The sequence below is a fragment of the Pecten maximus genome, chromosome 4 (assembly GCF_902652985.1).
Source record: "Pecten maximus chromosome 4, xPecMax1.1, whole genome shotgun sequence".
Lineage (NCBI taxonomy): Eukaryota > Metazoa > Mollusca > Bivalvia > Pectinida > Pectinidae > Pecten > Pecten maximus.
The window spans coordinates 5,352,235-5,364,865 of NC_047018.1; the positions used below are offsets into that span (position 1 = coordinate 5,352,235).

The 12,631-nt window shown below is 38.1% G+C and overlaps 1 protein-coding gene across 1 annotated transcript; it reads left to right on the forward strand.

Annotated features, from left to right (window-relative positions):
* Window positions 1-9,229: 9,229 nt before the first annotated feature.
* LOC117324855 lies at window positions 9,230-10,378 on the forward strand. Its single transcript, XM_033880683.1, has 3 exons — window positions 9,230-9,528; window positions 9,654-9,906; window positions 10,052-10,378. The coding sequence occupies exons 1-3, from the start codon at window positions 9,230-9,232 to the stop codon at window positions 10,376-10,378; spliced, it is 879 nt and encodes a 292-aa protein (XP_033736574.1).
* The last annotated feature ends 2,253 nt before the right edge of the window (window positions 10,379-12,631 follow it).

The following is a 12,631-nucleotide window of genomic DNA, read 5'->3' on the forward strand; positions in this document are numbered from 1 at the left end:
ACCTCAATATTGCTGTGTTTCTGGTTATCTCAATATTGCTATCGTTCTGGTAACTTCAATATTGCTGTGTTTTTGGTAACCTCAATATTGCTGTGTTCTGGTAATCTCAATATTGCTGTGTTTTGGCAACCTCAATATTACTGTGTTTTGGTAACCTCAATATTGCTGTGGTTCTGGTAGCCTCAATATTGCTGTGTTTTGGTAACCTCAATATTACTGTGTTCTGGTAACCTCATTATTGCTGTGTTCCTGTAACCTCAATATTGCTGTGTTCTGGTAACCTCAATATTGCTGTGTTCTGGTAACCTCAATATTGCTGTGTTCTAGTAACCTCAATATTGGTGTGTTCTGGTGACCTCAATATTGCTGTGTTCTGGTAACCTCAATATTGCTGTGTTCTGGTAACCACAATATTGCTGTCTTCTGGTAACCTTAATATTGGTGTGTTCTGGTAACCTCAGTATTGGTGTGTTCTGGTAACCTCAATATTGGTGTGTTCTGGTGACCTCAATATTGCTGTGTTCTGGTGACCTCAATATTGCTGTGTTTTTGGTAACCTCAATATTGCTGTGTTTTTGGTAACCTCAATATTGCTGTGTTTTTGGTAACCTCAATATTGGTGTGTGTTCTGGTAACCTCAATATTGGGGTGTTTCTGGTAACCTCAATATTGCTGTGTTTCTGGTAACCTCAATATTGCTGTGTTTCTGGTAACCTCAATATTGCTGTGTTCTGGTAACCTCAATATTGGTGTGTGTTCTGGTAACCTCAATATTGGTGTGTGTTCTGGTAACCTCAATATTGCTGTGTTCTTGTAACCTCAATATTGGTGTGTGTCTGGTAACCTCAATATTGCTGTGTTTCTGGTAACCTCAATATTGGTGTGTTCTGGTAACCTCAATATTGGTGTGTTCTGGTAACCTCAATATTGGTGTGTTCTGGTAACCTCAATATTGGTGTGGTTCCGGTAACCTCAATATTGGTGTGTTCTGGTAACCTCAATATTGGTGTGTTCTGGTGACCTCAATATTGCTGTGTTCTGGTAACCTCAATATTGCTGTGTTTTTGGTAACCTCAATATTGCTGTGTTTTTGGTAATCTCAATATTGCTGTGTTTTTGGTAACCTCAATATTGCTGTGTTTTTGGTAACCTCAATATTGGTGTGTGTTCTGGTAACCTCAATATTGGTGTGTTTCTGGTAACCTCAATATTGCTGTGTTTCTGGTAACCTTAATATTGCTGTGTTTCTGGTAACCTCAATATTGGTGTGTTTCTGGTAACCTCAATATTGGTGTGTTCTGGTAACCTCAATATTGGTGTGTTTCTGGTAACCTCAATATTGGTGTGTTTCTGGTAACCTCAATATTGGTGTGGTTCCGGTAACCTCAATATTGGTGTGTTCTGGTAACCTCAATATTGGTGTGTTCTGGTAACCTCAATATTGGTGTGTTCTGGTAACCTCAATATTGGTGTGTTCTGGTAACCTCAATATTGGTGTGTTCTGGTAACCTCAATATTGGTGTCTTCTGGTAACCTTAATATTGGTGTGTTCTGGTAACCTCAGTATTGGTGTGTTCTGGTAACCTCAATATTGGTGTGTTCTGGTGACCTCAATATTGGTGTGTTCTGGTAACCTCAATATTGGTGTGTTCTGGTGACCTCAATATTGGTGTGTTCTGGTAACCTCAGTATTGGTGTGTTCTGGTAACCTCAATATTGGTGTGTTCTGGTAACCTCAATATTACTGTGTGTCTGGTAACCTCAATATTGGTGTCTTCTGGTAACCTTAATATTGGTGTGTTCTGGTAACCTCAGTATTGGTGTGTTCTGGTAACCTCAATATTGGTGTGTTCTGGTGACCTCAATATTGCTGTGTTCTGGTGACCTCAATATTGCTGTGTTTTTGGTAACCTCAATATTGCTGTGTTTTTGGTAATCTCAATATTGCTGTGTTTTTGGTAACCTCAATATTGCTGTGTTTTTGGTAACCTCAATATTGGTGTGTGTTCTGGTAACCTCAATATTGGTGTGTTTCTGGTAACCTCAATATTGCTGTGTTTCTGGTAACCTTAATATTGCTGTGTTTCTGGTAACCTCAATATTGGTGTGTTTCTGGTAACCTCAATATTGGTGTGTTCTGGTAACCTCAATATTGGTGTGTTTCTGGTAACCTCAATATTGGTGTGTTTCTGGTAACCTCAATATTGGTGTGGTTCCGGTAACCTCAATATTGGTGTGTTCTGGTAACCTCAATATTGGTGTGGTTCCGGTAACCTCAATATTGGTGTGTTCTGGTAACCTCAATATTGGTGTGTTCTGGTGACCTCAATATTGGTGTGTTCTGGTAACCTCAATATTGGTGTGTTCTGGTAACCTCAATATTGGTGTGTTCTGGTGACCTCAATATTGGTGTGTTCTGGTAACCTCAATATTGGTGTGTTCTGGTAACCTCAATATTGGTGTGTGTCTGGTAACCTCAATATTGGTGTGTGTTCTGGTAACCTCAATATTGGTGTGTGCATGGTAACCTCAATATTGGTGTGTGTCTGGTAACCTCAATATTGGTGTGTGCATGGTAACCTCAATATTGGTGTGTGTCTGGTAACCTCAATATTGGTGTGTGTCTGGTAACCTCAATATTGGTGTGTGTTCTGGTAACCTCAATATTGGTGTGTGTTCTGGTAACCTCAATATTGGTGTGTGTTCTGGTAACCTCAATATTGGTGTGTTCTGGTAACCTCAATATTGGTGTGTTCTGGTAACCTCAATATTGGTGTGTTTCTGGTAACCTCAATATTGGTGTGTGTTCTGGTAACCTCAATATTGGTGTGTTCTGGTAACCTCAATATTGGTGTGTTTCTGGTAACCTCAATATTGGTGTGTGTTCTGGTAACCTCAATATTGGTGTGTTCTGGTAACCTCAATATTGCTGTGTTTCTGGTAACCTCAATATTGGTGTGTGTTCTGGTAACCTCAATATTGGTGTGTTCTGGTAACCTCAATATTGGTGTGGTTCCGGTAACCTCAATATTGGTGTGTTCTGGTAACCTCAATATTGCTGTGTTCTGGTAACCTCAATATTGCTGTCTTCTGGTAACCTTAATATTGGTGTGTTCTGGTAACCTCAATATTGGTGTGTTCTGGTAACCTTAATATTGGTGTGTTCTGGTAACCTCAGTATTGGTGTGTTCTGGTAACCTCAATATTGGTGTGTTCTGGTGACCTCAATATTGCTGTTTCTGGTAACCTCAATATTGCTGTGTTTTTGGTAACCTCAATATTGCTGTGTTTTTGGTAATCTCAATATTGCTGTGTTTTTGGTAACCTCAATATTGCTGTGTTTTTGGTAACCTCAATATTGGTGTGTTCTGGTAACCTCAATATTGGTGTGTTCTGGTAACCTCAATATTGGTGTGTGTCTGGTAACCTCAATATTGGTGTGTTCTGGTAACCTCAATATTGGTGTGTTCTGGTAACCTCAATATTGGTGTGTGTCTGGTAACCTCAATATTGCTGTGTTTCTGGTAACCTCAATATTGGTGTGGTTCCGGTAACCTCAATATTGGTGTGTTCTGGTAACCTCAATATTGGTGTGTGTTCTGGTAACCTCAATATTGGTGTGGTTCCGGTAACCTCAATATTGGTGTGTTCTGGTAACCTCAATATTGGTGTGTTCTGGTAACCTCAATATTACTGTGTTCTGGTAACCTCAATATTGGTGTGTGCATGGTAACCTCAATATTGGTGTGTGTCTGGTAACCTCAATATTGGTGTGTGTCTGGTAACCTCAATATTGGTGTGTTTTTGGTAACCTCAATATTGGTGTGTTTTTGGTAACCTCAATATTGGTGTGTGTCTGGTAACCTCAATATTGGTGTGTTTTTGGTAACCTCAATATTGGTGTGTTTTTGGTAACCTCAATATTGGTGTGTTCTGGTAACCTCAATATTGGTGTGTTTTTGGTAACCTCAATATTGGTGTGTTCTGGTAACCTCAATATTGGTGTGTTCTGGTAACCTCAATATTGCTGTGTTCTGGTAACCTCAATATTGGTGTGTTTTTGGTAACCTCAATATTGGTGTGTTCTGGTAACCTCAATATTGCTGTGTTCTGGTAACCTCAATATTGCTGTGTTCTGGTAACCTCAATATTGGTGTGTTCTGGTAACCTCAATATTGGTGTGTGTCTGGTAACCTCAATATTGGTGTGTTCTGGTAACCTCAATATTGGTGTGGTTCTGTTAACCCCAATATAACTGTGTTCTGGTGACCTCAATATTGGTGTGTTCTGGTGACCTCAATATTGGTGTGTTCTGGTGACCTCAATATTGGTGTGTTTTGGTAACCTCAATATTGCTGTGTTCTGGTAACCTCAATATTGGTGTGTGTCTGGTAACCTCAATATTGGTGTGTTCTGGTAACCTCAATATTGGTGTGGTTCTGTTAACCCCAATATAACTGTGTTCTGGTGACCTCAATATTGGTGTGTTCTGGTAACCTCAATATTGGTGTGGTTCTGTTAACCCCAATATAACTGTGTTCTGGTAACCTCAATATTGGTGTGGTTCTGTTAACCCCAATATAACTGTGTTCTGGTGACCTCAATATTGGTGTGTTCTGGTAACCTCAATATTGGTGTGTTCTGGTAACCTCAATATTGCTGTGTTTCTCGTAACCTCAATATTGCTGTGTTCTGGTAACCTCAATATTGGTGTGTTCTGGTGACCTCAATATTGGTGTGTTCTGGTAACCTCAATATTGCTGTGTTCTGGTAACCTCAATATTGCCGTGTTTCTCGTAACCTCAATATTGCTGTGTTCTGGTAACCTCAATATTGGTGTGTTCTGGTAACCTCAATATTGGTGTGTTCTGGTAACCTCAATATTGCCGTGTTTCTCGTAACCTCAATATTGCTGTGTTTCTCGTAACCTCAATATTGGTGTGTTCTGGTAACCTCAATATTGGTGTGTTCTGGTGACCTCAATATTGGTGTGTTCTGGTAACCTCAATATTGCTGTGTTTCTCGTAACCTCAATATTGGTGTGTTCTGGTAACCTCAATATTGGTGTGTTCTGTCACGTGTAATATTGGTGTGTTCTGTCACGTGTAATATTGGTGTGTTCTGTTACGTGTAATATTGGTGTGTTCTGTTACGTGTAATACTAGTGTTCTGGCAACCTCAAAATAGCTGTGTTTTGGTAAGCTTGATATTGCTGTGTTCTGGTAACCTCAATATTACTGTGTTTCTGGTAACCTCAATATTTCTGTGTTCTGGTAACATCAATATTGCTGTGTTTTGGTAAACTCAATATTGCTGTGTTCTGGTAACCCCAATATTTGTGTGTTTCTGGTAACCTCAATATCACTGTGTTCTGGTAACCTCAATATTTCTTTGTTCTGGTAACCTCAATATTGCTGTGTTTTGGTGAACTCAATATTGGTGTGTGTTCTGGTAGCCTCAATATTGCTGTAATCTGGTAACCTCAATATTGCTGTGTTTTGGTAACCTCAATATTTTGGTGTGTTTTTGTAACCTCAATATTGGTGTGTTCTGGTAACCTCAATATTGCTGTGGTTCTGGTAACCTCAATATTGGTGTGTTCTGGTAACCTCAATATTGCTGTGTTCTGGTAACCTCAATATTGGTGTGTTCTGGTAACCTCAATATTGCTGTGTTCTGGTAACCTCAATATTACTGTGTTTCTGGTAACCTCAATATTTCTGTGTTCTGGTAACCTCAATATTGCTGTGTTTTGGTAACCTCAATATTGCTGTGTTCTGGTAACCCCAATATTTGTGTGTTTCTGGTAACCTCAATATCACTGTGTTCTGGTAACCTCAATATTGCTGTGTTTTGGTGAACTCAATATTGGTGTGTTTTCTGGTAGCCTCAATATTGCTGTAATCTGTTAACCTCAATATTGCTGTAATCTGGTAACCTCAATATTGCTGTGTTTTGGTAACCTCAATATTTTGGTGTGTTTTTGTAACCTCAATATTGGTGTGTTCTGGTAACCTCAATATTGCTGTGATTCTGGTAACCTCAATATTGGTGTGTTTCTGGTAACCTCAATATTGGTGTGTTCTGGTAACCTCAATATTGCTGTGTTTCTGGTAACCTCAATATTGCTGTGTTTCTGGTAACCTCAATATTGCTGTGTTCTGGTAACCTCAATATTGCTGTGTTTTTGGTAACCTCAATATTGCTGTGTTTCTGGTAACCTCAATATTGCTGTGGTTCTGGTAATCTCAATATTGCCGTGTTCTGGTAACCTCAATATTGCTGTGTTTTGGTGAACTCAATATTGGTGTGTGTTCTGGTAGCCTCAATATTGCTGTAATCTGGTAACCTCAATATTGCTCTGTGTTCTAGTAACCTCAATATTGCTGTGTTTTGGTAACCTCAATATTACTGTGTTCTGGTAACCTCAATATTGCTGTGTTTTGGTGAACTCAATATTGCTGTGTGTTCTGGTAACCTCAATATTGCTTTAATCTGTTAACCTTAAAATTGTTTTTTCTGGTAACCTCGACATTGTTGTGTTCTAACTCAATATTGCTGTGTTCTGGTAACCTCAATATTGCTGTGTTCTGTTAACCTCAATATTGCTGTGTTTTGGTGAACTCAATATTGGTGTGTGTTCTGGTAGCCTCAATGTTGCTGTAATCTGGTAACCTCAATATTGCTGTTTTTCTGGTAACCTTAATATTGGTGTGTGTTCTGGTAACCTCAATATTGGTGTGTTCTGTTAACCTCAATATTGCTGTGTTTTTGGTAACCTCAATATTGCTGTGTTTTTGGTAACCTCAATATTGCTGTGTTTTTGGTAACCTCAATATTGCTGTGTTTCTGGTAACCTCAATATTGCTGTGTTTCTGGTAACCTCAATATTGGTGTGTTTCTGGTAACCTCAATATTGGTGTGTGTCTGGTAACCTCAATATTGCTGTGTTCTGGTAACCTCAATATTGCTTGGGACTTAACGACATTATATATATCTATATCGGTAAAAGTAATACAAAATGTATATCTAAGTTATGATCACTATAAAAATAACTGTTATTTTGTATTCTTTTAAAGTATTATATCGGTGTATATCAAAATCCGTACATCTTTATATACAACAAACATTTTCCCGGACTCGACACAATCCTGCAGCAGAAGTCTGTTGGTCCTGATAAGAGTATAGTGTAGTTATATCATACTACATTTAGTGTTTTATTTCAGTTAGAAGGTTAGCATAACAAAACAATTGTTTGCCGCCGAATTGATACGGAACATCAGGAGTTTATTGTATATTAATGTTGTACAAATCATCCGTATATATAAAGGACCATTACCATGTCGGCCTATACCGGTATACCGTCAACTATAGACGAGAAGGTCGTGTGTATATCCGCGATGAGACGTCGGTGTCACTTTCTACAGTAATTACTCCATACAAAAGAATGCAATCAATCACTGCACGGAAACCTAGTGTTTCATATATATCACCCACTCGAGACTAGTGATCAGTAGAAGGCATTAAGTCTTCTCGTATAAATACTCAAATTATGTTTTCTCTATCTTAGGCATAATGTCATTAATTTTCTTTGGAGACACAAAATAGTACTGTGGCAATCTAGAGCAGCACCATCACGACAACTGCCATCAAATAGCTATTCCGGACGTACATGGTTGATAGTTAAGGGACAATTTTAAAGTAAACTTTACTTCTTTTCTAATGCTAACTTTGTTTTGCTACGCAAAATTTTCGCCAATATTTCCGAAGAGATTCACAATTTATAACCGCGTTATTTTTATGTCTTGAAACCCGAAGAATGTCTGACATATTTCACTGGCACGTGCCAAGCTTAATACAAGCCCACGGAAATAATGTCCTGGTATTTGGAAGACTTAAACTGTTTTTAATGTTTGCCAAACCAATTTTTGGGGGTTAACTTTCAATTATACTGATTAAAATGGAACCAATAGTTCAAGAAACCTTCCAAGCAGGCGATGTCTCCGAGCAAGATTTTCTTTTACCCTGAATATGTATATTCCCATACTTATATGGACGAATTAACAGAATCTGTCTTCACCTTGGGTGAGAGATTCTATATTTGCAATGACTGTTCCATTATTTTTTAACATTAAAATGCACCAGGGATAGAAATATCCACATACGCTATGTATTTCCTTATTTAGGATGTAAATGATATAATAACGATTCTTTAAAACATATGATGGTATGCAACACAGTTTCGTTCGAACATGGTGTATTGGAACATGCGTGCGTGGATCACTCTCGCGGCCTTCATCGATTTAAAGATATCAAGGATTAAATCAAAGTATATATATATCTCAGTCACTGTTCGTAGCTGTATCAACTTCGCGGAACCACAATGATACAGTATTAATATCAAACGAGAACATCATCATCCAAATGTTAACCAGTTTATGATAAACACTAGTTATCCAAATGTTAACCTGTTATGCCATAAACACTAGTTATCCAAATGTTAACCAGTTTGCTATAAACATTAGTTATCCAAATGTTAACCAGTTTGCTATAAACATTAGTTATCCAAATGTTAACCAGTTTATCATAAACACTAGTTATCCAAATGTTAACCAGTTTATCATAAACATTAGTTATCCAAATGTTAACCAGTTTATCACGAACACCAGTTATCCAAATGTTAACCAGTTTATCATAAACACTAGTTATCCAAATGTTAACCAGTGCATCATAAACACTAGTTATCCAAATGTTAACCAGTTTATCATAAACACTAGTTATCCAAATGTTAACCAGTGCATCATAAACACTAGTTATCCAAATGTTAACCAGTTTATCATAAACACTAGTTATCCAAATGTTAACCAGTTTATCATAAACACTAGTTATCCAAATGTTAACCAGTTTATCATAAACATTCGTTATCCAAATGTTCGCCAGTTTACCATAAACACTAGTTATCCAAATGTTAACCAGTTTATCATAAACATTAGTTATCCAAATGTTAACCAGTTTATCATAAACACTAGTTATCCAAATGTTAACCAGTTTATCATAAACATTCGTTATCCAAATGTTAACCAGTTTATCACAAACACTAGTTATCCAAATGCTATCTAGTTAATCATAGGTTAACTACCTGTTATTCTTATCATCTAGACTAAATAAAGGAACGTTGCCAGCAATGTTTATATTTAGGAACGTTGCCAGGGCCAAAAAGGATGGCAATATGGCGGCAGCAATGTTTATATTTAGGAACGTTGCCAGGGCCAAAAAGGATGGCAATATGGCGGCAGCAATGTTTATATTTAGGAACGTTGCCAGGGCCAAAAAGGATGGCAATATGGCGGCAGCAATGTTTATATTTAGGAACGTTGCCAGGGCCAAAAAGGATGGCAATATGGCGGCAGCAATGTTTATATTTAGGAACGTTGCCAGGGCCAAAAAGGATGGCAATATGGCGGCAGCAAAGTTTATATTTAGGAACGTTGCCAGGGCCAAAAAGGATGGCAATATGGCGGCAGCAATGTTTATATTTAGGAATGTTACCAGGACTAAAAGCATGGCAATATGGCGGCAGCAATGTTTATATTTAGGAACGTTGCCAGGGCCAAAAAGGATGGCAATATGGCGGCAGCAATGTTTATATTTAGGAACGTTGCCAGGGCCAAAAAGGATGGCAATATGGCGGCAGCAATGTTTATATTTAGGAACGTTGCCAGGGCCAAAAAGGATGGCAATATGGCGGCAGCAATGTTTATATTTAGGAACGTTGCCAGGGCCAAAAAGGATGGCAATATGGCGGCAGCAAAGTTTATATTTAGGAACGTTGCCAGGGCCAAAAAGGATGGCATTATGGCGGCAGCAATGTTTATATTTAGGAATGTTACCAGGACCAAAAGCATGGTAATATGGCGGCAGCAATGTTTATATTTAGGAACGTTGCCAGGGCCAAAAAGGATGGCAATATGGCGGCAGCAAAGTTTATATTTAGGAACGTTGCCAGGGCCAAAAAGGATGGCAATATGGCGGCAGCAATGTTTATATTTAGGAACGTTACCAGGACCAAAAGCATGGCAATATGGCGGCAGCAATGTTTATATTTAGGAACGTTGCCAGGGCCAAAAAGGATGGCAATATGGCGGCAGCAATGTTTATATTTAGGAACGTTGCCAGGGCCAAAAAGGATGGCAATATGGCGGCAGCAATGTTTTTATTTGGGAACGTTGCCAGGGCCAAAAAGGATGGCAATATGGCGGCAGCAATGTTTATATTTAGGAACGTTACCAGGACCAAAAGGATGGCAATATGGCGGCAGCAATGTTTATATTTAGGAACGTTGCCAGGGCCAAAAAGGATGGCAATATGGCGGTTATAATGTTCAGATTTTGGAATGTTACCAGGGCCAAAAGGTAGTTACATTTATTGAGAGTTTGAGTGAGAGGTTCCATTCTTCTTCAATATGTAGTGACTAAAAAGGTAAAATCTGAAATTAAATTCTGTGACATTTTACAATTAGTTCTGTTACCACACGAATATATACAGACCCCCATTAATACCTTCCCGAACAATACACTTGGGTTATTTTGGCTGATTTCAACCCGTGATTACAATAAAGTCAACCGTCTCCCTGATTAATTACAGACCATCAATGCAACAAAAAACGCTAAAATAGACAATTTTATGCATTGCTAAAAGTGCATGCAGATTTGATCGTGATGACGAACATTCCCCGGGGACACCTACATGATGGATGTGTAAGGGAGGGTACTACCCAGGGATATCCACAACAATACTGTCTCTACGTATGTTCAGCTGAAAGTATAGTACCAGGTATATCTCTGTATACTGTACTGAAAACTATGCATCACTTCCGCCGCTAATAATAAATACTATTTGGACCCATTTACAGGCTAAATTACACACACCACAAGGGTAGTGTAGAGATGTGGGTTAGTGTCTCACACCCAACACTGGCAACAGCTGTATCAATTGACTGATCACACACACTGATGTAGTTTTTGTACTTTTACAAAATAGTCCACGTGAAGTGTAAATTTCTATTGTTCATACGTTGGCTTTGTGTTGCTGAGAATCATGTTTTAGAATATTGGTTAGTGTTCGATCTGGTATTGTTTAACGTCCTATCAATAGCTATGATTATTTAAGGAGCGTGTCCCTTGTGTGTGCAAGATGCGTTTGTATTGTATGAGTGTGTTTTGGAAGGCTGAAGTATATTCGTGTTATTTTCCTTCTGAAAGCGAGAAACTGCTAAATGACGACTGTATTTTTAAAGCCACATACTCCCAAATAACCTAACATGCTGGTTGCACACATGTATAAATGGCAATCTAAGATGCTCAACGCTCTCCTAACATTAAAATGACCACTGGCCTGGACGTTCTACCGGGGGAGTCCTTGATATATCAGTGTATAAAAATAACTCGCCGCATTTATCTTTATCGCGAGATTTGTCAGGGAGCAGAGAACGAGGCTATAACAACGTGCACTGCACATAAACTACACACGTTTACATATCGAATAAACGTGAATTTCCCCTACTAATATTTGCGTAATAACTGAACAAAATAAACAAACATACATCTAAATACTTAAGTTGACAATGTTCAAAAGCTAACCAACAATCCAATAGACGTCCGGTTAAATCGGAATTTGAGTCTATTCTCTTTTCTTCTCACGCTATGTTCCAACGAATCATTTCCTTGCCTACGGAAAAAAAATCTGGTTTCCCCGATTCCAGTCCCTTTTACGTTTCATTTTGGCAGACTCACTCATTCGGCGTTCCGCCATCTTTTATAGACTGATAACCCGCCCGTTGCATTATGGGACTATTTCGCATAGAAACTTGGTCTGTCGGACCCCGTTATTACTTTTAGGGATTTCCCGTATACTTTCATAAATACACATTTTCCTCCAGTTTTTAATTCGCGATAATTTGTTAAGTATCTATTAAGTTTGAAAACTGCACAGAGTTCGAAATGTAAACATTTCTTTGGGAGTATGTGGCTTTAAAAGGGAATTTGAAATGTGTATTTGTTTGTTTTTGTGCTGTGTTTTTTGTTTGTTTTGTTCTGTGTTTTTGTTTGTTGTTGTGCTGTTTTTTGTTGTTGTTTTTTGTGCTGTTGGTTTTGTTTGTTTTGTGCTGTATTTTTTGTTTGTTTTTGTGCTGTATTTTTTTTTTTACTTTTTTGTGTTGTGGTTTTTTTTCGCTTGTTTTTGTGCTGTGTTGTTTTTATTAATTTTTGCTCTTCTGTATCTTGGGTGAAGAAGATTGATAAAGTGATATATGTACCGTTCATTGGGTGTAGACGATTGACATAGTGACATAGATACCGTTCATTATTACCTAGAATAACTAGTTTCACGTGTTTCACCATCCATTAGTTTACTATTACGATCAACAAAATGTATGACAGTTTATACTCATGTTCCTCCATACTTACCTCTCCTGTATGTTGCCGATTTGTACTTCCTGCTGGATATCTGTATAATTTTGTGTGATTTGTACGGTATGGATATGGCGAAATTATTTATGTGTAGTCGTAAATAGTTTCTCTCACACAATGTTACAGATTTTATTTCTGAAAGTGGCTTTTTCGTCAATTATCAT